Here is a 28000-nt window from a genome sequence, read left to right on the forward strand (position 1 = left end):
CTGAGGTTTGTTAACACGCTGTGCCTTGATTGTTGTGTTACATCAGACAAGGTTTTGTGTTACTTATAATAAGGTTTACATATTCCAATTGAAATTTTCTAGACAGATGCTTGGATGCCGATCCTTATTGATTGATTATGCAAATATGCTCCGGCTTAACTTATCTTTTTGAACTTCATTGTACTTTTAGTACATTTTCTACATGCTTTTGACAGATTTTATTGTATCTGGAGTCGAAGCCTTTCTCATGCCAAATCTTTCATATATCCATATTTTAAAGATGATTACATTTTGTGAGTTTATAATGCTTAAATGTGGCATCATTTTTTGCAGAGTGTATGTAGTGAGCAGAAGATAAATGCTTTAGCTGCTAGTTTTGTACACTCACCACTTGGGGAGAATGTTGATTGGCGGCTGTCAGCCACCATATCTCCCTGCCATGTTACGGTAGTCTCTTGATTTCTCTTAAATGGGCTGGTGTTGGATGCTGCTGCAATTTATGTTTTCATAAATTTTTTATCACTAGAATTACATTGAGAATCTGAATCTCATAGTCCTGGTTTGCATTGTGGTACTAGGAGTAGATGCCACTTAAGGTCCTGTTTATCACTTTAATCACTTTTGTGCATAACATCTCTGTACATGCCTGCTGACTTACTAATGCACATGGACATAGACGTGAAATCTGATCAAATAAGTTTGTTTACCACAGGCCTAGATATTACTTTTCTGTTGGGATACAGTGTACAATCACCCACACCCACACGCATATATATTTTGGTTTGTCTTTTTGGGTTTCATCTAACTTCTTGCGTTTTCAAACACTGTTGAAGTGAAAAACTGAAGTACGACAAAGATCATGAGTAGTGAACTATTTGCTTCATATCATACTCTCCTACGAATAGATTCTTCAAAGTTAAGAGATAGGCATTTGTCAGTTTGAGCATTTGTAAATCTAATTTTGATCACCGAAGTATTTATGAAATGTGAAAAGAGTTTTAAGGAGATATAATTGAAGCCGTAAAAATTGCACAGTGGCTATCCTAATTTGATTTTAACAAAACTCCTCTGGATTAATGTTTAACAAGCCAAACAATTTCCTCTCTTTGTTCTTTCGTTGGGAATGTTTGCCTAATCATTGAGAAGGTGGAAGATTTTAATGCAAGATAATGTTTAAAACCGAAAAGAGAATAAATGAGCAGACCTTTTTATCCCAGGCAATAGACTTTGGACTTTCTCACTTCCATTATTTTGTATGTTCCCCCACAGTTGTGGTTTCTAGTATTCATGCCCTTCTCTTTTGATTTCAAATATCCTTCTAGCCCTCGTATGAAATTTAATGTATTATTGAATTAATTTTGAGTTTTTGGTTTTTCCTTTTTCCAACTTTTACTACGTTATGTATTGGCGGATATCATAATTCATTTTTTTAAATTTTTTTTCTTGCATTTATTGTTAGCTACCCTGATTATGTGAAACTTAATTCTTCTACATTTGAAGGTTTTGATGGAAAGTTGTGATCGTTTTTTGGAATTTATAAAGAGGAGTAATGCAGTTAGCCCTACTATTGCATTGGAAACTGCAAATGCTTTGCAGGTAATGTTTTCAACACACTGAATATGACTTTATTCTCTATACTCATTAGCCTGATTATTATTGGGAGCCAAGTGCAGATGAAGATTGAGAAAGTGACTCGTCGAGCACAAGAACAATTTCAAATGGTGTTGGAAGAACAAAGCAGGTTGTGAAGAAATTTATGTTTTGCTTGTATTATGTACTTGCTGCATTATTTACTCTACGATGGTCTTGGGGAAGGTTTAAGAACTTCATACAATTGATAATTGTTCAACAATAACTGAATCTTGTGGTGAGACATCACTGACAATCTGTAAATTCTTCTGCCGGTTGATAATAAAAGTGAGAAACTTTCCTTTTGATTCTAAGGAAAGAGAATGCTTACCTACACCTTATTAATATGTGCAATAGATAAATGAGCATCCTTTTTTGTGACTTTCTTCCACTTTCTAGTTTACCGGAATACCCTTCTATTTGTTGCCTCCTTGATGAGATGTGTGAGCTGATTTTAATATCATTTATGTCATTTCGGGAGCAAATTGTTTCTTCTGAGTAATTTTTAGTTTCAAGTGCAAGCATGTATTTTGTGGATTCTAAGTGACTCTGGTTGTGGTTTTTCTACATTGATTTAAAGTTGTGGTTCCTTGATTTCTAGAGTTCGTATTTTGGATTGTCTGGAGAATGTGAATTTTCTTACTCTTTGAGTGAGCTCATTTCCTTCTATGAGAAAACCAATGATACACCCTTACTCATTTTTCTGTCTTCTTCAGATTTGCACTTGATATTGATCTTGATGCTCCAAAGGTTAGATTTCCTCTAAGGACAAGTGGCACTTCCAGATGTGATAGTCATTTTCTTTTAGATTTTGGCCATTTTACCCTGCACACCATGGTAGGCTTTGTTAATTTTGACTTTCAGATTGCTCATTCTCACATTTTCATTGCTAAGATAATTGTTAATGCTGCAGGGAAGTCAATCTGAAGAACAGAAGCAGAATATTTACACTCGTTTCTACATAGCTGGAAGGGATATTGCTGCTTTTTTTACTGATTGTGGTTCTGACAGTCAAAACTTCTCTTTAGTTGCGCCAATCGATAATCATCAAGAAATTGATTCTACGCTGGAAAAAGTAGACGATTGTTATTCTCTCATTGATAGGTGTGGAATGGCGGTTATTGTCGATCAGGTACTTTTTCAAGTAACTTTGATTCTAATTTTGTACGTTACTGTCCATTGTTATGGAAGTTTGATATATTTGTCAATGTTTGTGGCAATGCGCTCTAACAATGCTTATGCATCTGTTAATTAAGATCAAATTACCTCACCCGAGTTACCCATCAACACGTGTTTCTATTCAAGTACCAAATCTTGGTGTTCACTTTTCACCTGCGAGATACCAAAGGCTGATGGAGTTGGTAAACATATTCTATGGGACAGTGGAAACCTGTGGTCAGCCTTCTGTTGATAATTTGCGAGCTGAACTAGCCCCTTGGAATCCTGCTGATCTTGCCATTGATGCTAAAATCCTAGTATGGGGGGTATGTCTGAATGCTTAAGCAAGTTTAAGCTGGTCATATATCTGCATTATCTATTCATAAGATTTTAATTACCTTTAATACTTCTCTTCATTTAGGGAATTGGCAATTCTGTTGCTACATGGCAGTCCTGCTTTCTTGTATTGTCTGGATTACATCTCTATGTCTTGGAATCTGAAACGTCCCAGAACTACCAGCGAAGTTTGAGGTTTTCCCTTGTTTCCTTTCATCATGTTGCTTTGCCTTCTCGCTGTGGTTTATTCTTTAGAAATTCTTTCCCATCTCTGGAATTTATTTTATTTGGAGATTCTAGACATTCTTAATCTAATTTTTTTTCTGGGCACTGCAGCATGGTTGGTAGACAAGTGTTTGAGGTGCTGCCAACAAATATTGGTGGGTCACCATTTTGCATTGCTATAAGTTTCAGGGGAATGGATTCTCAGAAGGTAAGTCATGTTGGTTTGAAGTAGTTTTATCGTGTGATTGTCACCTCAATCATTGTCGCTGATCTCATCCTTTGACATAAAATCTAATGTCTTCCGAAATCATTCTTGGGTTGTCTGAAATTTATGCTGCATTGAAAAAATACATGCTTTAACATAGAAACTTGTATCTTCCGTTTCATTGTTATGAGGATTGAATTTTACATCTTGGCATTTTCTCATTTTTTTTTATTTAATGTCTAAAACATGTTACTTTGTTGAACTGCTTAGGTAATGCCCACTATCCTTTTGCCAATATGTGGACTGAAATTCATAATTTCAACATGAAAGAATTTCTTATTTTATGTCCAAATCCCGCAAGGTTGTGTGCTTAAGCCTGCGTGTTTGGTTGTAGATGCTGTTATTGGTGCTGTTGGTAGTTAAATTTGGTTCTTTTGGAGATTTTGTGTTATAAAATCCTTAATGCTAAGGGAGCTGATTTAATCGTTTATTTTGTCCAAGAAAGTGGATAATCATAAGTTTCCATGTAATAATAGCATATTTTTATCTGACGCTCCCAGGCTTTGGAATCTTCTAGTACCTGGATTATAAAGTTTCGAAAGGACGAGGAGAAGGCAACTTGGTTGAAAGAACTTATACGTGCCACATATCAAGCCTCTGTACTATACATTCATCAATAGCCTTATCAAGATTTTCACATTTTTCATATTCTATGGGTGTTTATTAGTATAACTGAAATACATGCTTGAAAGCAGGCTCCTCCATCTGATGATGTACTTGCAGAAGAAGGTGATGATGCAACAGTGTTTGGTGAACTGAAAACGGATGTGAAAACAGCTGACCTTGTTGTTCATGGGGCATTGGTGGAAACAAAGTTATTTTTATATGGGAAGGTCAGATGTGTTCCAATTTTTTGATGCTTGATAAATATGTTGAAATGTGAAGATTATTTCCAACTTCCTCATACAAATTCATGTTGTCATGCAGAATGAAGATAAAGTTGGCAACAAAGTTGAAGAGACTTTAATTCTTGAGCTTCTTGCTGGTGGGGGAAAGGTTTGTCTACCAAATTCCAATTTGATGTTCACATAGTTCCTCTTTTTTGTGAAAGCTATGCTATACTTAAATTTGAATTTGTGTTGGCCTTTTATAGTCACATGTTGGATATTCCTTATTTTGTTTCTGAAAAGTAAATGTTTTGTTTGTATGTTAGTTACACCATGAAGTACTGCTTGGTTGGAAATGAGCACAGTAGACACCCTTCTGTAGTTTTGGAAGCAATATTTTCTGTTATTTTGGTGCCCCTTCTTTTGGTGATGCACAATTTCAGAAGGCTGTCGAAGGAAGTAAATATAATGATGAAATAATTCAAATATTAGTTTGGTTTGAGGGCTGGATGTGCCTGAACATTCCTTAGATTCTATAGTTTTTTCAGAGTCTTAGAAACAAATTTCAATTGGTTAAAAGTTTCTTACTCCCAATAAGTATTTGACTTTGTGAATCGAAGTAGACGTCTTGGATTTTATTGTGTGAACATTTTTTAATGTTGGCTGAACACTTTGGAAGTAAGCATGAGGCTTGGTTACTTGGATTAAATCCTCGTTTAGCAACATAGACTGTTTCTGTTGCCGCCTAAAAGGTTAGCCTCTGTGTGACTGCTAAAGCTGGATTTCTGCTTTCACTCAGTAGAGTTCACATTCATTTCCCTTTTCTTTTTCTTCTTTGGATTGAAACTTTGGTTAAATTATGAACTTTTATAATTGTACTTATAGTTCCTATTTCAGTTCTCCTTGGTGAAGGGCTTATCTATGTTGATTCACAGGTGCACATAATTAGTTTGGATGGTGACCTTACCGTAAAAATGAAGCTGCACTCTTTGAAAATCAAAGATGAGCTTCAAGGTTGTCTTTCTGAGACTCCACAGTACTTGGCATGCTCTGTGTTGAAGAACGATGTTTTATTAAATTCTCAGGATGCTTGTGATGCCCCTGAAATGGATGTGTCTACGGTACTTCCAGAAGAGGATGATACTTTCACAGATGCTTTGACGGAATTCATGTCTGTAACAGACGCTTCTCCAGGAGCAGGTAAAGATCATGATGACTTTCTGCCAACTGAAGCCTTAATTCGTAAACATGATTTGGTACAAGAGAAGGGCATTGCTAGTGAGATATTTTATGAGGCAGAGGGTGGTGATAGTTCGGATTTCGTATCTCTTATCTTCTCAACTAGGAGTTACAATTCTTCTGATTATGATGGTATAGATATGCAGGTACCGTACTTGAGCATCAAGGTCTTTGAGTTGTTGTTCCTATTCTGAAATTGCATTTTATACTAACCTCTTCAAAATTTTCAGCTGAGTATCCGTATGTCCAAGCTAGAATTTTTTTGCAACAGACCCACTCTCGTCGCTTTAATTCGTTTTGGTTTGGACCTTAGCACTGTTAATTATGCAATCAGCGAGAGAGACGAAACCAGAAGCTCAGATAAATCTTTGGTCAATAAAGAGAAGGATGAAGAACACGTGCGTGTTGAGGGGTTGTTGGGTTATGGCAAAGATCGTGTAGTATTTTATTTATTCATGAACGTTGATAGTGTCTCGGTGTTTCTTAACAAGGAGGATGGCTCCCAACTTGCAATGTTTGTACAAGAAAGCTTCCTGTTAGATCTTAAGGTATTAGGAAACTTGTCATTCTTCCCTCTTATGTTTCTGCAGTTATAACAATTCAACCATTTTAAAGCTGTTTCCTCTTTAGGAGATGTTATGTTCTTGCTTTCCAATGCATTTGTATTTTAGATACAGTATTTGTACTCTCTCTCTGTTTTTCTTCAGCAAAATGAAGAGAGATTGTTTAAGCTTTCTATTTATACTTTCTCTACCTATGAACTGCATTTTGCTTTCTATTGCTAATGTATATTCTTTATATTCTTGTTATTATATCACTTGATTTGCTTGTTGTAATTAAGGTCCACCCAAGTTCCATCTCTATTGAAGGCACATTGGGAAACTTCAGACTCTGTGATATGTCTCTTGGAACTGATCACTGTTGGGGCTGGCTTTGTGATATTCGTAATCCAGGAGTTGAATCCCTTATCAAGGTTTTTTTTTTTTTTTTAAATTTTTTTTTATATAGCGTGTTTGATAAGCAGCTGACTTGTAGTGATCAAACTTGAGCTTCCCTCTCATTATTTCAAATCAGGTTCTATCCTGAATTTTGAAACCCAATTGAGCTACTTGATTTAAAAAGAATTCTAATCAAATCAAGCTTGATAACTACAGTATTTGTCTTGTTTGCACCACAAGCCTCGACTTATTATTTCATTTATCATTATATTCCTCTTGGTTATGTTCTGACCCTGTATTTTTTCCCTTCAGTTCAAATTTAACTCGTACAGTGTTGGAGATGACGATTATGAAGGATATGATTATAGCTTGTCTGGCCGACTCTCTGCTGTTCGCATCATTTTCCTCTATAGGTTTGTCCAGGAGGTATGTCAAAGACGGTTCTAATTTTTTGAACCCAGTAGCAGATAATGTTTACACAACTCTTTTTTTTCACCCTTGGGGGGGGGGAAGGAAAGGACCTGCTGTTGTGTCTCCTTTTATGAAAGTCAGCTTCTGAAGTTAATGGGGCTGATTATTGTTAGTGTTTCTGCTTTTGAAATGGGATAGTCAATGTCTTAACTTTTTTTGAGATTTCTAAGAGAGGGAGAGAGAGCTTTATACTTTTGAAGTTGGAGAGTTAATGTGTGACACTTTTTGAGTTTTCAGATAGTAAGTGTTGTATACTTGTCCAAAATATCTTATGCTTATTCAACTGATATACTTCTTGTGACACCTCTTTCTTCTTATCAATCTTGGTACTTTCTGTAGTTTTTGTGTAGATACTCCTTGAGGTTTTTTAGTGGATTTCTGTTCTATTTGGTACTTTAGACCATCACACCATTATACTTGCTTTTCTGTTTTTCTCATTTCAAAAAAGGAAGTTGTTTCTTATGGTAGACTTGGTGAAACATGCTTCTGCAGATAACTGTTTACTTCATGGAACTTGCTATGCCACATACTGAAGAAGTAATAAACCTTGTTGACAAAGTTGGGGACTTTGAGTGGTTAATTCAAAAATCTGAAATTGATGGATCTGCTGCATTAAAGCTGGACCTCTCACTTGATACTCCTATAATTATTGTACCTGCAAATTCAACAAGCAAAGAGTGAGTACATTTTCCGTCTAATTCTTGTTTTTGTGCCCTATTTGATTGTCTTAAAAATTTATTGATGCTCTTCTTGTCATTAATTTTTCAGCTTGTGCTGATGAAAAATATTTTTGTTTTATCTTTAAACCTGGGACTTCCAGAGAAGTTTGTCTTGCAATTCTCTGCTGTGTCTTAGAGACAAAAGGGGCCCTAGAAACTTTATTACAAGAAAACAATCTCCCACTGTTCTTAAACATTTTGCTAGTTTGAGTTCATTTGTTTTATGCCATAGGTATCATTCATAATTTACTTGACCCTTTTAAAGCCTTATTTGGTATTGTGGTCGGACAACTTTAGCTTAAAAGCTACAGTACTGAGTTTTTACCAAACGCTAGCTGTTGTGGCTTGGAAGCTAAGTTGGCGCTATCCCACATTTTATGATATCTTTACAATTTTTGTCAAAATTATTGTTTAAAAGTCACATTTACCATACACTGTTAACTTTTATTTCACAGCAAAGCTGCAGCATCTCAATGTCAAATAAGGTCTAAGTATGTTATGGTCATTTTGAAAATAGAGTAGGGGGGTGTAATTTGTTCTTTTTATTTTTAATCTCTTTTCAGAATATAGGAAGGGAATAAGGATTATAAAAATGAGCCAGAGTTCCACAAACTAAAATCTTCCCTACAGTGTTGAACCCCAAAAACCCTACAAAACTCTGAAAGAAGGAAACCTTGAAACCTGAGGCACAGGAAGGAAAAATCAAAACCAACAATTTTTAAGCTCTTTTCTATACACCTTTAGGTATTCCTTTTTCCTGCTTAGGGATTTGCAGAATAAAAGAGATGTATAATTCTTTATCTTGAAATTTGTGCATCAATGTGAAGTTGGATAACATGAGTAACCTATTTATATGTTGATTGTTCATGCAGTTTCATTCAACTAGATTTGGGCCATCTACGGGTGACAAATGAAATAAATTGGCATGGGGACCCTGAGAAGGATCCTTCAGCTGTCCATATTGATGTTCTTCATGCCGAGGTAGAGGAGTTTATGATGTTCTGGCTTCATGTTAATTAGTGAATTGTTGTTCACTCAAGGGCATACTTGCAGATTATGGGGATCAACATGTCTGTAGGAATTGATGGTTGTCTGGGTAAGCCAATGATACGGGAAGAGCAAGGACTTGATGTTTATGTCCGCCACAGTTTGAGGGATGTTTTCAGGAAAGTTCCAACGTTTTCTCTTGAAGTTAAGGTAATCTATGTAATTTGAATTTCTTGTAATTGTTTATTCCCCCACTCTCCCAGTCCACCGGAACAACCACAACTAATTTTATTGTTAATCTGTTTCCACTTTCATTGTTAATTGGATGCTGGTCTTCCTTTTTTTTGGCACGGTATATTTTAGAGAAATGTATGTACAAATATTTGTATCAATGACATCTGTATGTGCAATGATTAAATGCCTCTCTTTCAATGCCATTGAGGGTGTTTACTATTGAAAAAATTATTTGGCCCTATTTTATCCACTTATGTTTCTGGGTCAACTAGTAGTTTAACTGAAGGAAGCTGATCTCTCTAGAACAGAGAGATTGGTATACTGCTCTAGGTTGATATGCTGTTTCTCACTTTAAGCTCAGACAGACCTGTACCCACGGCCTGATAATAATGCTTGAATGTCTTTCATGAATCTGCAACTTAAGTCTGTCTTAATCAATGTAATTCGTTCTGGTTGACCAAGCTTGTTGAAATGTCATTTGCTTCATAATCAATGGATTTAGCTGCTTTTAGTGTGTTTGAGGTCATTGCTAATCTGCTGCCCAATTTAGTTCTTGCTCTTGGTTGTCAATATACTTCATAGATAATTAATTGCATTTTTTTAAAGATTATCTTCCTGTTGAAACTGTTTTTATAAATGTCTTGATAATTAAAAACATGCACTTCCTGATTTGATAGTTTGGTGTGTATATTATTCGTATGGTTTTAACCTAGTAGATATCATAGAACTTTATAACTTGCTTCAGTTGGTTGTTTTGGTCTTTCTTTTGAACAGGTGGGTTACTTGCATGGTGTGATGTCCGATAAAGAATATGATGTTATTATAAACTGTACGTATATTAATTTAAATGAAGAACCAAAGCTTCCTCCAAGTTTTCGTGGGAGCAAATCTGGTTCCAAAGATACAATGCGGCTGTTGGCTGATAAAGTAAACATGAATAGTCAAATGTTACTGTCCCAAACTGTTACCATAATTGCGGTTGAAGTCAACTATGCCCTCTTGGAGCTGTGTAATGGCATTCTTGAGGAGTCACCCTTGGCTCATCTTGCTGTAAGTTTCTTGTTCAATTTAATAGTTGATATGTAACCTTTGGCCAATGTTTGCGCTAAGCTGCTACTTCAAATATATGTTCTTATTTTTTATATTGAACAAAAATATGATGTTTATTGAAGATATTGTGTGGCCTTGCATTTTTGTATCTCCACTTTTACAGCTGGAAGGTCTTTGGGTATCATATCGGATGACTTCGTTGTCTGAAATGGATCTCTATGTGACAATTCCCAACTTCTCAGTTATGGACATTCGGCCTAATACGAAACCAGAGATGCGCTTGATGCTTGGATCTTCCACTGATACTTTCAAACAATCTTCTGCTGGAAAAGGACCCCTTTTGAGTAGTTTTAGGAGATCAAACTCTGAAGTTGAACTTGACAAGGACGTACCAATTTCAACAATGTTCTTGATGGACTACAGATGGCGAACATCCTCACAATCTTATGTAGTCCGAATTCAGCAGCCTCGTTTCCTGGTTGTTCCTGATTTCGTTCTTGCGGTGGGTGAATTTTTTGTGCCAGCTTTGGGAGCAATGACTGGAAGAGATGAGACAATGGATCCTAAGAATGATCCCATTAGTAGAAACAGTAGCATAGTACTTTCTGAATCTGTTTACACTCAGACTGACGATGTGGTGCAATTATCCCCATGTAGACAGTTAGTAGCAGATGGCGTTGGTGTTGATGAATACATATATAATGGTTGTGGGAAGACTATTTGTTTAAGCGAGGAAAAGCATATGAACGAGTCAGTGAAGTATCAGCCAATTATAATTATTGGACGTGGAAAGAGACTGCGGTTTGTGAATGTCAAAATTGAGGTACTTACTCTCCCCACCTTTTTTATGTTTATTACGATGTTTCTTGCTGTTGTTACATATCTTTATAATCTTCAGGTACAATTTTTTGTTCTATGCTTGTCTTGACCCATCTAGCTGGTCATAAAAGGAGAACGATTACTTTTTTGTTTGCTGTAGAACTATTATGATTAACTGTTGTTTAAGGTTTGCTTTATTTTCTGACTTTCTAACTATACTTGCCGAATCTTTTTTCATGTTTTTGCTCATCAGAATGGCTCCCTTTTGAGAAAGTACGTGTACTTGAGTAGTGACAGCAGTTACTCAGTCTCCTTAGAAGATGGTGTTGATATTATATTGCCAGATACATCTTCTGATGATGATAAGAATCTAGATAACATATATGAATCATCGAATACTCCCAATGCTTCTTCAATTTCTCCAAGTGATTCGAGTTTGATTCCAAGTTTTACTTTTGAAGCCCAGGTACATGATAATCCAATGACTGATTTTTGATTAATTCAAAATTTTTTTGATCTGTACTCCAGTTCTTGTTTCATTCATGGATGGTTACTTTCTACACTTTGTTCTGCAAAGTATATCATTTTCCATTCATTGCTTTCTATGTTTTCTATACTTTGCTCTCTTAATTGTAAATTCTTGGGGTGTTTTTGGGCTAGTGGACAACTTGTTCCCTTTTTGTAAATCTTTTCTTTTTCTATCTAAATACAATCTACTTAACATTTTTCTCAAAATAGTATCTCATTTCCCAATTTAATTTGCTTTTTGTTCTTCATTAATGGAATATAGAAAATCTGCTTATGACCACATACACTATTTGCTGCAAGTTTATTTTTTCCATTAAATTAGAGCCATAATTATCTGACTTTCTGTCTACTTTAAGTGTGAAATTCAAAGAAATTGCTTGTTTTTGTTTTATATCTTTTGCTTTTACCTCATAATTTGAGTTCGTACATTTTGCGAGGTTCTAGCTTTGATATAGTTGTTGAATTTGTTTAAATCTCACAGGGCAGATATTTTTTTTTTTTTTTTTGGGGGGGGGGGGGGGGAAGTTAAAATTATTTTAATTGTACATTGTTGGGGTTTATTTGGGGTTAATGGAAAGGTGGTTCACCTTCTGTGTATATTCTTTTTCCTACCAATTCAATTGTTAGGTTTTAATTGTACATTTTTGGGGTGTATTTTGGGTTAATGGACAGGTGATTTGTAAATATTCTTTTTCCTATCAATGCAATAATTTTAGGTTTTTATAAAAAGAGTTTTCCAACTACAAACTGTTTCTTCTGATTATCAATTTTAATATGTTCATGTCATACACTATGCTTGCTTGGATTAATTGTTTCTCTCTGCAGGTTGTATCTCCTGAGTTCACCTTCTATGATGGTACAAAGTCCTCTCTGGATGATTCATCATATGGTGAAAAACTTCTGCGTGCTAAAATGGATTTGAGCTTCATGTAAGACTAGCCTCCGTATCTGCTTGCAAATTTTTCAATAATTTTTACTGAAGTTGTAGTATTTTGTTTCTTCTGGTGGTGCATGCTCAGAAGGTAACAATTCATGAGAATGATCCGTTTATTTGTTATTGATTCATGAATGTAAATCTAGAAATATGCAACTGCTCATTCTTTAAATGTTGTTGGGAGCTAAATTTTGGTGGTTGGATGCGTATATCTGTTCTTTCTTCATCGCATTTAGTAGTGACTGATATGTATTTTCCATGCTTTTTGATACTTTCTGTTTGGGTGCATGGTTCTTCAGATTAATGCTTTTAAAGAATCTGGTACATATTAAAGTTTTTATACTTTTAACTCTTCCGGAACAGGTATGCATCAAAAGAAAATGATACCTGGATTCGAGCCCTTGTGAAAGCGCTGACAGTTGAAGCTGGGTCTGGTCTTATCATTCTTGATCCAGTGGATATCTCAGGAGGATACACTTCCGTGAAAGAGAAAACAAACATTTCTCTTGTAGCAACTGATATATGCATTCATATCTCTTTGAGTGCCATCTCTCTTGTGCTTAATTTACATAGTCAGGTAGCTGCAGCATTACAATTTGGAAATGCAGTGCCTCTTGCTCCATGTACCAACTTTGACCAAGTTTGGGTGTGCCCAAAAGGTTTTCCTCAACTCTAATTTTGATGTTTTCTTTTAACGTTCTTCGTATCATTCCTGCTACATTCTTACTAGTGACATGTAGCCGTCTTAACTGTTCTGAGTCTCAACTAAATGATTAGTTTTGTCTTGCCAACATTTTGGCTTTGTACTTGTGCAGAAAATGGGGCAGATAACAACCTTACCTTCTGGAGGCCTGAAGCTCCATCAAACTATGTTATTTTGGGAGATTGTGTGACATCTAGGTGAGATAGATGAGTTTTGTTTCCTCGAACTATTCCAATTTGTTCCTTAAAGTTTAATTTTCTTCTTTTTGGGGCTTTCAAATGATTCTTAGATGCTGGAGTTAATACAAGGACCATGTGATCTCTCTAACCGGGCTAGTATTATTGAAGGCAACTAATTCTTGCCATGGGTGTGTATCTGCCTGACAGAATTATATCTGCCCTTGCAGTATCTCCCTCTTCTACATTTTTAGAGAGATACTGCATGGCTCTTTTATTCTTCTTCATAAAAGTGTCTAGTCTAAATTCTGAATTCTTTATGAGCATGTGTGTGTCTTTGGGAGCAAATGAAATTTTATTGAATAAAAAATTAAATACAAATGGTTACGAAAATGAATCAGAGGCCTACAAACAGAAAAATTCCCAAAAACTCAAAAATATATCATTAATTCTATGTATAATTATATATTCTATATAGATCTTTTAATGATCTTTTGGAGGTTCTTTCTTTGTGGACTCCTTGTTCAAATTTTGTAATTATTGTTCTTATTAATACTAGTTTCTTTGTTTCCAATCCAAAACATAAATAAATAAATAAAAGGTATATTCTATAGACAAATAGACAGAGTGAGAAAGGAGAAACCCCAATCAACATAATTAACCCAAGAGAGTATCCCACTCTAGCTGGATGAAAGAAGCAAAGAATATTGAAAATGCTTAGAAAATGAAGCCCATAGAGAAGTAAAGAAACAAATACTGTGCTATAGCTGAATGGTAAATACCTCCTTTTCCTTTTAAAAAAATGCAATTATTTCTTTCTTGCCATAGGGTAGGAGGACCCCTGTTAGGGGGTTACCCCCTTTGACCAAGATCATTTATCATGACTCGTTATTAGTGTAAAAAGACAAAAACATCCTTATTATAATAAATTTTGGTGTGTTTGCAAGGTCTCATCTTGCACTTCATCATGCATATAAGACCCCATCTTGTTCTTCATTATGCATAGAAGACACCTTTCTTGCACTTCGTCACGTATACTGGAATCTGACATGCAGTTCATCTTGTATTTCAAGACACAAGGGTATAAGCGACACTAGAAGTTTAGGGTTCCAGAAAAACATCAATTTAAAAAATTGGGTCACGACTCGTGGCAGGACCATGTTAGGGGTCTCTTTATTCAAATATCTCCACAAGAAAGTTTGGACTGCACACTTCTATAACTGTGAGCATATTTCTTTCTCGCATGTGTTGACTACTTTGGGTTCTTTCAATCACGAAATGGAAAACTATTGCTATTTACAGTTTAAAGCTGTGAATTAAGTTTGAATTTCTTTTAACATTGACTGAAAATTTCATTCATCTGAAAACAACTCCTGTAATGTTTTATCGAAAGTTTATGTTTATGTATTTTGTTTTTATTCTGCTGTTGTTATTTGTTTTGGTTTTCCTCTCAGAAAACACTTCATTCACTCCCTCTGCATTTCTGGCAGGACTTGGGGAGTCAGATGTGTTCTTTAATGTTTTACTTATTAATAATTATCTTTTTAAAGAAAAGATGATGTGTTTTATTTGGACTATTTTTCATGTGTCAGGTCCATTCCTCCTTCACATGCAGTCATGGCAGTCAATAATACATATGGACGTGTGCGTAAGCCAATTGGTTTTAATTTCATCGGCTTTCTCTCTGATGCTCTAGGAATTGAAGGCCATTCTGATGTCAATTTTGACTGTTCTCTCTGGATGCCTGTTGCTCCGCCTGGATACATAGCTATGGGCTGTGTAGCACATGTTGGAAACCAACCGCCACCAAATCACATTGTTTACTGTCTACGCTCTGACCTTGTAACATCCACAACATTTTCAGAATGCATTTTTAGTGCCCCATCAAGTCCTGGGTTTGCATCTGGATTTAGCATCTGGCGCATGGATAATGTTCTTGGATTGTTTTATGCTCATCCTTCTGCTAAGTGCCCGTCGAATGGCAGTAGTTGTGATCTGAATCATCTTCTTCTCTGGAACTCAATTCAATCTCATTTTTCTTCTGAACAATCTGCCTCTGATCTGACTGATGATCATGGCTGCGGGGCTCAGCAGACTACTCACGAGGGAGCAAGTTCATCTGGTTGGGATGTTCTTAGGTCAATCTCAAAAGCAACTAGTTGTTACATCTCGACTCCTCACTTTGAAAGAATATGGTGGGATAAAGGTAGTGAGATCCGTAGACCAGTCTCAATTTGGCGACCCATAACACGTGCTGGTTATTCTATGCTGGGTGATTGCATAACCGAAGGGTTAGATTTTTCTGTTTGAAAACTTTTTTTTTAAATGATTATTTCATTTAGTTTCTTCCCTGTTGTTAGAATGGATTTAGTATTCTCTTTGTAACATCGTTGTGGTTTATCTCTTTTCCATCTCAGATTAGAACCGCCTACTCTGGGGATAATGTTTAAGGTTGACAATCCAGAAATCTCTGCAAGACCTGTGCAATTTACTAAAGTCGCCCATATTGCAGGGAAGGGCTTTGATGAAGCTTTTTTCTGGTACCCAATTGCCCCTCCTGGCTATGTATCTCTAGGATGTTTAGTCTCTAAAACAGATGAGGCACCCAGAACAGATTCAGTTTGCTGTCCAAGGATGGATATTGTTAACCAAGCTAATATCCTTGAATCCCCCTTTTCAAGATCGTCGACCTCCAAGGTGTCGCAATGCTGGAGCATTTGGAAAGTTGAAAATCAGGTTAAACTGAATGTACATTAAACTCCTGGTCTAAATTCATAGTTTTGAGTTATGCTCTTCTTTGCAGCGGATGCTAAACAATCAATATTAGCATGGTTTGGTTATTTCCAGCTTTTATATAGACAGGTGATTATGTTATGCGTCCTGCATTTTTACAGGCCTGCACTTTTCTTGCACGTTCTGATCTGAAAAAGCCGACAAGCAGGCTTGCCTACACTATTGGTGATTCTGTAAAACCAAAGACACAAGAAAACATAAATGCTGAGGTGAAGCTGAGATGCCTCTCTCTAACCATCCTAGATAGCTTGTGCGGAATGGTATGTTTTCCAAATGAAATCACAGCAGCCCTGAACCTTATTGTCAAACCAGTTTATTGTCCTCTGATGTTTTGGAACCTTTCAGATGACACCTTTATTTGATACAACCATCACCAATATAAAGCTTGCCACACATGGTCGAGCAGAGGCAATGAATGCTGTACTGATTTCTTATATTGCTGCTTCGACCTTCAACACCCAATTAGAAGCATGGGAGCCACTGGTGGAGCCATTTGATGGAATATTCAAGTATTGTTATATTTTATATCTATTTTTTATTTGCTTGTAGGAAAGTAAAAGAAAAGAAAATTAAAGAGCATAAAAATATATCTATTTTTTATATTTCATTGCCTTACATGTGTATTCCTTTGTTTTGTTTTTTTACAAGGTTTGAAACATATGATACCAATGTACACCCACCATCAAGATTAGGGAAGAGGGTGCGTGTTGCTGCAACCAATGTCCTAAATATTAATGTCAGTGCTGCAAATCTTGAAACTTTTGTGGACTCCGTTCTTTCGTGGAGAACGCAGCTTGAACTTGAACAGAAAGCAATCAAGCTAAATGAGGTTAAATGGCTCTGATTCTTGATATGTTTTGAGAATATGTTTAGTTGATTGGCCACAATAGTTGCCTTACTAGCTTGCTGTCTTGGCAGGAGGCTGGTAGTCCTTGTGGATATGGAGAGGATGCTGCTTTATCTGCACTAGATGAAGATGACTTCAAGAGCATAATAGTAGAAAATAAACTTGGTCATGATATTTTCTTGAAAAAGGTTGAACAAGATTCACATAGAGTTGCCCAGCTACATCATGGTGACTCTGCATCTGTGTGGATTCCACCTCCAAGGTTTTCAGACAGGTTAAATGTTGTGGATGAATCTAGGGAGTCACGCTGTTACATTGCTGTTAAGATTATTGAAGCCAAGGTTGTACCATACGTGAAGTTCATTTTCTACATCATAGATTGATTTATTATCTTTACTACTTTGTTTTAAAGAAAGTATGATTTGTTTTACCTTGCAGGGTATACCCATAATTGATGATGGTAATAGTCATAACTGCTTCTGTGCTTTGCGGCTGGTTGTTGATAGCCAGGTGACGGATCAGCAAAAGCTTTTCCCTCAGAGTGCTAGGACTAAGTGCGTGAAGCCTTTAGTTTCAAAAATCAATGACCTGATTGAAGGCACAGCCAAGTGGAATGAAGTTTTCTTATTTGAAGTTCCACGGAAAGTATGTTTTGATTTTGTTATCTTCATTTAAAGCTTCTCTTGTTTTACTTTGCTTTTTGTGCTTAAAAAAATAGGGTTCATAGTTATTGGACTAATATGAAGTTAAGACACATTTTTGAGAGAATATGTACGTTACGTCAATGTCATATGATGAGTGCATTTATGGGTGGATGGAAGTGATTATTTGATAAATCTGCTACAAACCTCTCTTGACTGTCTTTCTTGCCTCTTCTTAAATTCATTTGTATTTCACTTTTATCATTGCTCTGCCTTTTAGTATTTTTCATATTAGTTGTCATGAAAGTTATGCATCCATTGAAATTTGAACTTACCCTTGCACCAACGTTTTGGTTGACGTTTAGTATGTTAGTTTAATCTACAATATTTGCATACAATATTTTGTCTGCCTCCCTAAAATTGAGTCGATGATTTTGGATTATTCATGAATTGTTTTTGTGTTTCTTAATGGTTAAGAAAATATTTCCTTGCGACTCTTGTAGGGGCCTGCTAAGTTAGAAGTGGAGGTGACAAACTTGGCAGCCAAAGCTGGGAAAGGTACTTCTTGTGGGCGCTTCAGCTTCTATATTGTGTTTTTTCCTCTTTAGACTTTATTCCTCTTTAGACTTCTATATTGTGTTCTTTCTTCTGCAAATGCAATCTTAAAGTCATTTGTTTAAGAGGCTAATTTCAAACTCTTGGATGAACTTGCCTTGAATTTGTCTTCTTGAGACTTTTTTAACTTTGTGCTTCATTTTCCTGTTTCTAATGTGGTAAGGTAGAGTGATCATGGGAAAGGGATGAAGCAAAAGCAAGTGAAACAAAAGTCCTGTGGTAGATGTGGGGAAACTAAGACTTGTTCCCAGAGCACTTGTAGAGAATATGGTTTTCGATAAAGTAAAATAGTGCAAAACTAGCTGACAGCAACTAGTTTAGATTGAGGTTTTGTCAGATTGAATTTGTACCCCACCAAATTGACCAGTATGTTTTTTATTTCTGCTTTTTTCGCCTTCATGCTACCATGCATGATACTGCATTGAATTTGTTGGTAGTGTTTGGTTTCTTTTGCTATTGTGATTTTCACAGTTTGTAATGACCTGATGCAGGCAAATTTGATCCTGAATATATTGACTAACTTTTGGCATGATGGTGTGATGATATAGGTGAAGTTGTCGGTGCACTTTCTTTTCCTGTTGGACATGGAACTAATACATTAAAGAAGGTCTCTTCTTCGAGGATGCTGCATCACCCATATGATGTTCAGAATATCGTATCATATTCACTGGGGAGAAAGGTTTGGATTCATATCATTTATGCATGCTTATTTCAGTAAGTGTGCAATTTTATTTTTCCTTTTATTTACTGTACTCTTTTTTTTTTTTTGGGTTCCATTTTTGCAGGCTCAATCCAACAATGATGAAGACATGCATGATTACGGCCGCCTGTTTGTTTCTGCTTCTCATTTTGAGAGGAGTGCAATTACAAACTTGCAGAGAGATGTTGAAAGTGAGAGTGATATTGATAGAGATGTGGGTTTCTGGTTTGGGCTCCACCCGGAGGGTGTAATGGATAGTGTTAAGTCACTGCTTCCTATATCAGTGGTCCCTAAATCATTGGATAATGATTTTATTGCCATGGAAGTTCTTGTTAAAAATGGAAAGAAACATGCAATTTTTAGGGGTCTTGTAGCAGTTGTAAATGATTCAGATGTCAAATTGGATGTATCTTTATGTCCTTTATCTTGTATCGGTGATCGCAATTACACTTTGGGAACAAGCAGCCGTAACACAGTTACTAAGCAACCTGCAACTTTCATCAAGGATGATCTCATTGTCTTAAGTCCTGGAACTTCCACTGTTTTACCATGGAGATGTACATCTAAGGATACCGATCAGTGTTTACAAGTTCGCCCTGTTATTGATCATCAGCCCCCATATACATGGGGCTGTAATGTTGCCATAGGTTCGAGCTTGATCTATGGAAAGGATACGCCCTTAATGGATCAAGTTCCAATTCACAGACAAACTACATTGAAGCAAGGAAGCAAGATGCCTGCTAATTTTACTTTTAGGTTGAGTCAACTTGAGAAGAAGGATCTACTTATTTGTTGTTCCAATAGAACCGGAAGTAAACAAATTTGGCTGAGTGCTGGTGCAGATGCTTCTGTTCTTCAAACTGAACTGAATACTCCAGTATACGATTGGAGAATATCAATCAACTCTCCTTTGAAGTTAGAAAATCGACTTCCATGTCGTGCTGAATTTACAGTCTGGGAGAAAATGAGAGAAGGGAGTTTTATTGAAAGACAGCATGGTGTATTCTCTTCACGCAGCAGTGCCCATATATATTCAGCAGATGTCCAGAGACCTTTGTATCTAACGTTGTTCATTGAGGGTGGTTGGGTTCTGGAAAAGGTGTTGAATCAATTTAAATTGTATTTACTCTTTTCATTGCCATACCATCTTATTCAAACTTCATTATTGATGATCATTATTTGTTGTAGGACCCTGTACTTGTTTTGGATCTTTGTTCAAATGATCACATTTCATCATTCTGGATGTTCAACCAGCAAAGTAAGAGGTGAGATCACATTTTATTTTATTTTACTATTATTATTATTTTTTTTTTGTGTGTAAAAGTGTGGCACTCTTGTGCTTTCTGGCTGCTAAATTTCTAAGAAATTAGGCAGCAAAGTAATGAAACGATAAAAAATTTTGCTTTCACTTGTTTGGTGCATGATACCATGTTTCTTCTAGGTACTATGTTAATATAACAATATAACTGGTAATGGATACTGCTGACTGAGTCTCAACTGCTTAAATTGCTTTTACTCTCAATTTCTGATTTTGATGTAACCTTATTTTTTTCAACCAGAAAAGGTCCTTTTCTAAGTTTTATGTTATTTAATAGACATATATTGAAATTTTGTAAGCAAACAATTGTTGACTTTCATTGGGATTTCAGAAATATTTCAGGGAGAGAAAATATGCTTCAACTGTGAAGTCTCTATTGCGTCAACAATATCTTAAGAAACATTTCTGTGGTTGATTTCTCATTACTTTCTGCTGTGGTCTCTCTTATGTGAAGCCAGAAACCAAAAAGAACTAAAATCTTCAAATTTATAGGAAATAGAATCTCTTCAACTCTCTCATTTTGTTTCTTTAACTTGTTTTTTACTCGATTCATAATATTGTGCTGTAGCCTTCAGAATGAAGCTGCTTGACATATACTTGATCTTTCTCTCTCTTCTTGAAACAGAGGTGGAAGGAGGGCAAATCAACACATGATGCCTTGTTTTTAAATGATTTTTGTCATTTTGATGGCAGCTGAATTGCTCGGGATAAAATATCCATGCTTAGAGTTCTTTTATCATGAATATATTTTATTTTGCAGCTTCATGATCTCCATGACCATCTATTTTGCAGGAGATTACGTGTGAGCATTGAACGTGACATGGGAGGAACCAGTGCTGCGCCAAAAACAATAAGATTTTTTGTTCCATATTGGATCATGAATGATTCATCTCTGCCTTTGGCATATCGAGTTGTGGAAATTGAACCCTTGGACAGCACAGAGATGGATTCTAACTCACTATCTAGAGCTGTTAAGACTGCGAGAACAGCTTTGAAAAATCCTACATTGACTATGGATAGGAGACATTCTGGCCCTAGGAGAAACATCCGAGTGCTTGAAGTCATTGAGGACAATAGTCCAATGCCTAGCATGCTTTCTCCACAAGATTCAGCTGGTCGCAGTGGAGTGATGCTGTTTACATCTCAGAAAGATGCATACCCGTCCCCAAGGGTGGGAATTGCTGTGGCTATTCGTAACTCTGAAATTTACAGTCCTGGGATTTCTCTTCTTGAGTTAGAAAAAAAGGTGATTGTTAGTGCCATTGAGATGGCAATTTTTTTTTCCCCACTTTTTCTTCAGGTTTTCCTTCATTTTCTCTTGCTCTCAATCTCTTCCATGTCAGGGTGGGAGAAGGTTGATGCTACTGAATTTCTTCTTGAAATTAGTTATTCAGCTGCCTTTAATTTTTTTTTTCCCAGGAAAGAGTTGATGTCACAGCATCGAGTTCAGATGGATCTTACTACAGGCTTTCAGCTGTATTAAACATGACCTCGGACAGAACAAAGGTTGAATGCAATTAAATTGTCCCTTTGTTGTGTTATGTCTTGGATTCATGGTAGATACATATCTTGCTTCGTTTTTCAAGAATAGTATTCCTATTTCTTTTTTATTGCTTTTTTGAGAAGAAACTGAGAATTATAAATAAAGAAAGATAGGACATATAATGGTACACTAGGTGTATATGAAGACAAAACAAAAATGAAAAACTGGGGTGGGGAAAGAATCTGAATTCACAATGAAGTTTCTGGCCACCAGACTACATTATAATTCTGAAGGATGGCAAAATTCACCAGTAGAATAGTTTTGCCCCCCATTTTTGGAAATTTCCTTGTGTCTCTCTTTGTCTAAATTTATTTTTAAAATTTGTCTGGACAATTCTGCACGGCATAATGCTTGTGATCTTCATTTGCATTAGACAATGGTAGAGATATTGTGGTATAGTAATTTGTTAATGTTTACTGATGTATCATTCCATCACTAACATATATCGATTGGTTGATATTCAGGTTGTTCATTTCCAGCCCCACACCCTATTTATCAATAGGACCGGCCTTAGCCTCTGCCTGCAACAGTGTGGTTCTCAGTTGGTGGAATGGATTCATCCAACTGATCGTCCAAAACCCTTCAGATGGCAGTCTTCTGCCATTGCTGAGTTACTGAAGGTCTGTGTGAGTAATAACATGTATTGTCATAATGGTTGTATTTAGCTTAAGCAGTTGTAATTTGACTTTATTTCAGTTGCGAGTGGATGGATGCAAATGGAGCACACCATTTAGTGTTAGTGATGAAGGTGCTATGCGTGTTTCTTTGAGAAAGGCCGCCGGAGGTGATCAATTGCAATTCAGGGTAGTAATTAGAAGCGGAACAAAGAGCTCTCGCTATGAAGTTATTTTTCGTTGTAATTCCTTATCAAGTCCTTACAGGTTATATTTTGAGGCCTTATATTTCTTGAGTGAAAATTTTCCTTACTATTCATCTTTATCTGGAGTGTGGAACTTTGCACAGAGGGTGGGAGGGTGAAAGGGGGTTAGATTGGTAACTATATTTTCAACAGCTCCTCTTATCTAAGTTTTCTTACAAGAGTTTTTACAGTATCTTTTTATTTCAATGGATTCAGCGAGTCATAAATGGATCCTCCCTCCTCCCCACCCACTGTGCAAATATTTTATGAGAAATTCTAACATAAATGGTAGAAGTAAAATTTTCTTTTCCTTTCTTTTGGGAAATTCAAGGAATTTTGATTTTGAGAATGTTTAATCCCCTTTATTTTTTTTCTTTTGTTTCTCTGTATAATCTATTATGCTGCAATCACACTCCCCCACCCCCCTCTCTTTCAGAATTAATAATCAACTTTCTACGAACAGGATTGAGAATTGTTCCATGTTTTTACCAATTCGTTTCCGGCAAGTTGATGGTACAAGTGATTCATGGCAGTTTCTTCTTCCGAACTCAGCTGCTTCCTTTCTGTGGGAAGATCTTGGTAGACGACATTTACTAGAAATCCTGGTAGATGGGGCTGACCCATCTAAGTCAGAGAAGTATAATATTGATGAGGTTTCTGATCACCAGGCTATTAAGGTGGACGGTGGACCTGCTAGAGCTCTTCGTGTTACTGTTCTAAAAGAAGAGAGAACAAATATTGTTAAGATCAGTGATTGGATGCCAGAAAATGAACCGGCGGCAGTATTGAGTAGACGAATTCCATCACCATTGCCTGGAAGTGGTTCCCAACAACAGCAATCACTTTCCTTGTCAGATAGTGAATTTCATGTCATTGTCGAGCTGGCTGAGCTTGGAATATCCTTTATTGACCACACACCCGAAGAGATACTGTATCTATCAGTGAGGAGTCTTCTTCTAGCATATTCAACGGGCTTGGGCTCTGGGTTTAGCAGGTAGGATTTTATTTCAATTAATTCCTCATTAAGGAGAGACCAATTTTTAGGGTCATTGGCTCTGCAATAGAATAGACGATCTTCTGCAGTATTATTAACCAGATCTATGGTCATCTTTAACAATATCGTAGTATATGTTTGCTCCTTTAAGGATTTAGTGTAATTTAATCTAGAATGCAGCCGTTTGTGAGGCTGCAGCTGCTAATATGCCAAGTAATAAGAAGTTGAGCTTGCGGTATTTTATTATCTTTTGGAAGTGATAAGATGTATTCAGATAAAAGTGTTGGCACTGCTTTTCTTCATTGATCTCTTATTTTTTTCTTTTTCTTTTTTATTATTTCAATGGATCTGTTCAATTTTCATTGGTTGACCATGAACACTCTGTTGAAATTCTCTGGATTACATGGATACGTCTGTGACTTTTATCATGATCACAGCATATTTTCTTTAGTGTTGGGTCCTTGTATGGTTTTTTAATTCTGCGGAAGTTCGTCCATTTTATTGGATCAGTTACCTAGATGGTTGTCACCAGAAATTTGAGCTCTTCATCTCTTATTGTCAATGTTCTGAAAAGAAATGAATTGAGCAATTTCTTTGTTCTTTTGTGTAACAGGTTCAAATTAAGAATGAATGGAATACAAGTGGATAATCAGTTGCCGTTAACTCTGATGCCAGTTCTTTTTAGGCCTCAGAGAGTTGGGGAGGAGACTGAGTACATATTGAAATTTTCAGTAACTCTACAGACAAATGAATCACTAGATCTATGTGTCTATCCATATATTGGTTTCCATGTGAGCTTTTCAATCTCCTTATCACATATCATGATGATTATGATAAAGTCCTATATACAATTTTGATTATGTTTGTACTAATTGCTTTTGCCAGGGACCCGAAAACTCTGCCTTTCTAATAAACATTCATGAACCTATTATTTGGCGTCTTCATGAGATGATCCAACATGTCAATATCAGTAGGTTATACGATACTCGAAGAACTGCTGTTTCAGTTGATCCATTCATTGAAATCGGGTACCAAGTTCTTCAAATTTTTATTTTTTAACTTCTTTTCTCTGTGTTTTATTAATTGCTAAATTTTCAAATCTTGTTACATGGAATTACAGTGTTCTTAACATTTCGGAAATTCGATTCAAAGTGTCAATGGCAATGTCACCAAGTCAACGTCCAAGGGGAGTACTTGGTTTTTGGTCATCCTTGATGACTGCATTGGGGAACACTGAAAATATGTCGGTGAGTGTTATGATTTACTTCTACTAACACATCCTATTTTTTACCTACAACTTGAAGCTTTTAATATGTTTGATGTTACCTAACTATTTCGTTGTTGAAAGTCAAAGTGATTCTTGAGGAATCTCAATTTGGGTAATGGGCATGATTCAAATTTTTCTTTAGGATTTCATGCATTTCCAGAGCATAATAGAAATTTTGAACATGAGTTGTCTTTCTATATTAATCAGGTGAGAATAAATCAAAGATTCCATGAGAATGTGTGCATGAGGCAAAGTACTATGATTAGTAATGCTATTTCAAATATTCAAAAGGATCTTCTTGGCCAACCCTTGCAATTGCTTTCTGGTGTTGATATATTGGGCAATGCTAGCAGTGCTCTTGGACATATGAGTAAAGGCGTGGCTGCCTTATCAATGGACAAGAAATTCATACAGAGCAGGCAGAAACAGGTTTTCTTCTAAGCTTGAATTTTGATTTCCATTTTTCAAAGGTTTGTCAGGCAGAATTTATTAGGCTGTATGTATGTGAAGTCACTAAAAGTATGTGTGGCATGTTATGCGGTTGTAACTGAACATATTTGTAATTGACAAAACACTGGGTTTGTGAGAAATTTTGAGTGTGTTCTTTTTATCTCTTATATAAATCCTTGCAGCTCAAGGTCAGTCCAATTAACCATGTCTATGCTTCAACTTGTTCCCTTTCACGCTTATTCTCTCTAATTGCACAGTGACAAGTATGTTTTAAAGTTAAACTCAAGTGAGAATATTTGTTTGCCTGGAAATTTCTAGATCTCCTCTTTGTTGTGCTGATGGTCCATACGCCTGTTTTTGTGTTTATATGAAGAGTTCAGCCATTTACATATTTTTATGAGTTTTTGGTCGAAAAATTTTTGTTTCAGGAATTTATCCTAAACAATACATTCAAAGTTGACCATTGCTTGTGGCATGCTTTGCTTTGTGGCATTTCTGGTATTTTGGAACAATTAATACCTATTATGATTCTTCAGTATTATCCCATTTATTTGTAATTTCTTACATCATATTCAGGTCATTTGAAAGGGTGTTCTTTGGTGGATCATTCGTATTTTCTTTCTAATGCACGCTATAATGCAGGAGAGCAAAGGTGTAGAGGACTTTGGTGATGTAATCAGAGAGGGAGGTGGAGCACTAGCAAAAGGTTTATTCAGAGGTGTCACTGGTATATTAACGAAGCCTCTTGAAGGTGCAAAATCCTCTGGTGTTGAGGGTTTCGTTCAGGGTGTAGGGAAAGGAATAATTGGTGTTGCTGCCCAACCAGTGAGTGGGGTTCTTGATCTTCTTTCTAAAACTACCGAAGGTGCAAATGCTATGAGAATGAAGATAGCATCTGCTATAGCTTCAGATGAGCAACTTCTACGTAGGAGACTGCCGCGAGTAATTAGTGGTGATAATTTGCTTCGGCCATATGATGAGTACAAAGCAGAAGGACAGGTACCAGTTTCTTCTTTCTTAAAAGTAGAAGAAACTATATTGGATGAGGTGATAGGCCCTAATTGTTTGACTTGCTGTAACTCATCTTCGTTTCTTGTACCTGTTAGGATTTGTTAAGTGGCCTTAAAATAGCTAATTTTGAGCATCTTGAATCCTGGTTTAATTCAGATGTTAGTGGATGAAAAGAGATAAATAATTATGCATATGCACATGCTTTTGCTTTTAAGGAATTGTGAAAAATAAAGTTTCAAAATTTTTTCTAGACAATTTTGTCCTTTAACCGAGACATCTTTTTTCTTTTTAAATAATTTTTTTTTCTAAACTTTATGAAAATGGTTAATCCTACCAGTGCTAATAGGAAGATATTAGAGCGCTGTCATCTCTTTAATGAACTTACCCATATTTATTTGTTATTTCCTCTTGAAGGTTATACTGCAATTGGCAGAATCGGGTTCATTTTTTGGCCAAGTTGATCTGTTTAAAATACGTGGGAAGTTTGCTTTATCAGATGCCTATGAAGATCACTTTATACTGCCAGAAGGAAAAATCCTTATGATCACTCATCGAAGAGTTATATTGCTGCAAGTAAGTTCTATTGATTGGAGACACTTTATGATTCTGCACTCACCACATCTAGAGGACCCAAATAAATAATCTGATTGTATTTTGGTATTTGTCAGCAACCCACAAACGCTATTGCACAGAGGAAGTTTAGCCCAGCAAGGGATCCCTGCTCTGTTTTGTGGGATGTACTTTGGGATGACCTTGTATTAATGGAATTGACTCACGGGAAGAAAGACAATCCGAAAGCTTTACCTTCAAGGCTTGTACTTTATCTACACATCAAATCAACAGAAATGAAGGAACAAGTTCGTATTATAAAATGCAGCCGTGAAACCCATCAGGCTTTAGAGGTTTACTCTTCAATTGAGCAAGCAAGGAATACTTATGGACAAAATCTATCAAAGGTTAGTTTTTATTGCTGCTTGTACTCCATTCCATCATTTTGGATTTGCAATGTTAGTCTTAGTTGTCCTCCGTTCCATTATTTTAGTTTTGCAATGTTAATCTCTAATGTGCTGTTCTTAAGTGCTGAAAAGCGCACACTCGAAGTTTCTCATAATGTGTTCCCCAAGGGTTGAGGTTTCTATGAGTAGTGACAACTTTTGGAATGTTATGCAGGAAATGATGAAAAAGAAAGTGATGAAACCGTATTCACCACTTGCCGATGGTTCCAGTGCTGAGGTGAATCCAAAAGAAGGGGCATACATCTGGTCTCCTCAGCATTTAAGTTCATTTGGCAGCAACACTGGATGAGTGGATGAATGTCCATATGAAGATGTTGTTCGAGGCTTTCTGCCATTTTATTGAAATGTATAAAACAGTTAGTCTGCTTTGAAGGTATTCATTTATTTTCTCTGTTTTTTCATTATTACTCTCGGTGAAATGTAAGTTTGGCTTCATCGGAGTAGAAATAATTTGCAGGTGAGAAAGATAACACAAGTACGGACTAATGACTATGGAGGCTGTTTATAGAAACTAATTTCTGTGAAGTAAAAATCACTGTGGCTGCAATTTGTAGCAAATACCCCTCGCGATCAGTTGCCAGAACAGATACAAACTGTACAGCTTTTTGACATTTTTGTGTATGACCAAAGTGTTGCCTGTGTATACAGACGTTTCATAGAAACACAGCAATTTCGCTGGTTTCGGTAATAAGATTTAAATTCATATGA

At 36.2% G+C, this 28000-nt stretch overlaps 1 protein-coding gene across 1 annotated transcript; it reads left to right on the forward strand.

The window, feature by feature from the left end:
• The first annotated feature begins 8 nt into the window (after positions 1 to 8).
• On the forward strand, positions 9 to 28000 carry LOC18031726. Its single transcript, XM_024190623.1, has 49 exons — positions 9 to 51; positions 1501 to 1596; positions 1674 to 1741; positions 2346 to 2466; positions 2543 to 2761; positions 2886 to 3113; positions 3209 to 3318; positions 3460 to 3556; positions 4114 to 4212; positions 4309 to 4446; positions 4541 to 4609; positions 5376 to 5825; positions 5910 to 6227; positions 6521 to 6652; positions 6930 to 7043; positions 7581 to 7765; positions 8680 to 8788; positions 8861 to 9004; positions 9803 to 10078; positions 10242 to 10901; positions 11151 to 11363; positions 12251 to 12354; positions 12723 to 13018; positions 13175 to 13259; positions 14831 to 15529; positions 15656 to 15974; positions 16133 to 16291; positions 16377 to 16540; positions 16680 to 16860; positions 16950 to 17219; positions 17317 to 17523; positions 18023 to 18077; positions 18683 to 18813; positions 18920 to 19933; positions 20023 to 20099; positions 20945 to 21398; positions 21572 to 21658; positions 22160 to 22315; positions 22392 to 22576; positions 23018 to 23548; positions 24162 to 24339; positions 24434 to 24576; positions 24669 to 24795; positions 25023 to 25244; positions 25908 to 26264; positions 26691 to 26849; positions 26945 to 27232; positions 27447 to 27665; positions 27750 to 28000. The coding sequence occupies exons 2-48, from the start codon at positions 1507 to 1509 to the stop codon at positions 27579 to 27581; spliced, it is 10623 nt and encodes a 3540-aa protein (XP_024046391.1). The 5' UTR covers positions 9 to 51; positions 1501 to 1506; the 3' UTR covers positions 27582 to 27665; positions 27750 to 28000.

This window comes from Citrus clementina, unplaced genomic scaffold (genome assembly GCF_000493195.1).
Source record: "Citrus clementina cultivar Clemenules unplaced genomic scaffold, Citrus_clementina_v1.0 scaffold_9, whole genome shotgun sequence".
NCBI classification, from domain to species: Eukaryota; Viridiplantae; Streptophyta; class Magnoliopsida; order Sapindales; family Rutaceae; genus Citrus; species Citrus x clementina.

Excerpts from the sequence above, each read along its gene's own strand:
- LOC18031726 (XM_024190623.1), top strand. The coding sequence starts at position 1,507 with ATGGAAAGTTGTGATCGTTTTTTGGAATTTATAAAGAGGAGTAATGCA. Across the intron at positions 7,044-7,580 it reads TCTATAGGTTTGTCCAGGAG|ATAACTGTTTACTTCATGGA; the intron begins GTATGTCAAAGA and ends ATGCTTCTGCAG. Across the intron at positions 7,766-8,679 it reads GCAAATTCAACAAGCAAAGA|TTTCATTCAACTAGATTTGG; the intron begins GTGAGTACATTT and ends TTGTTCATGCAG.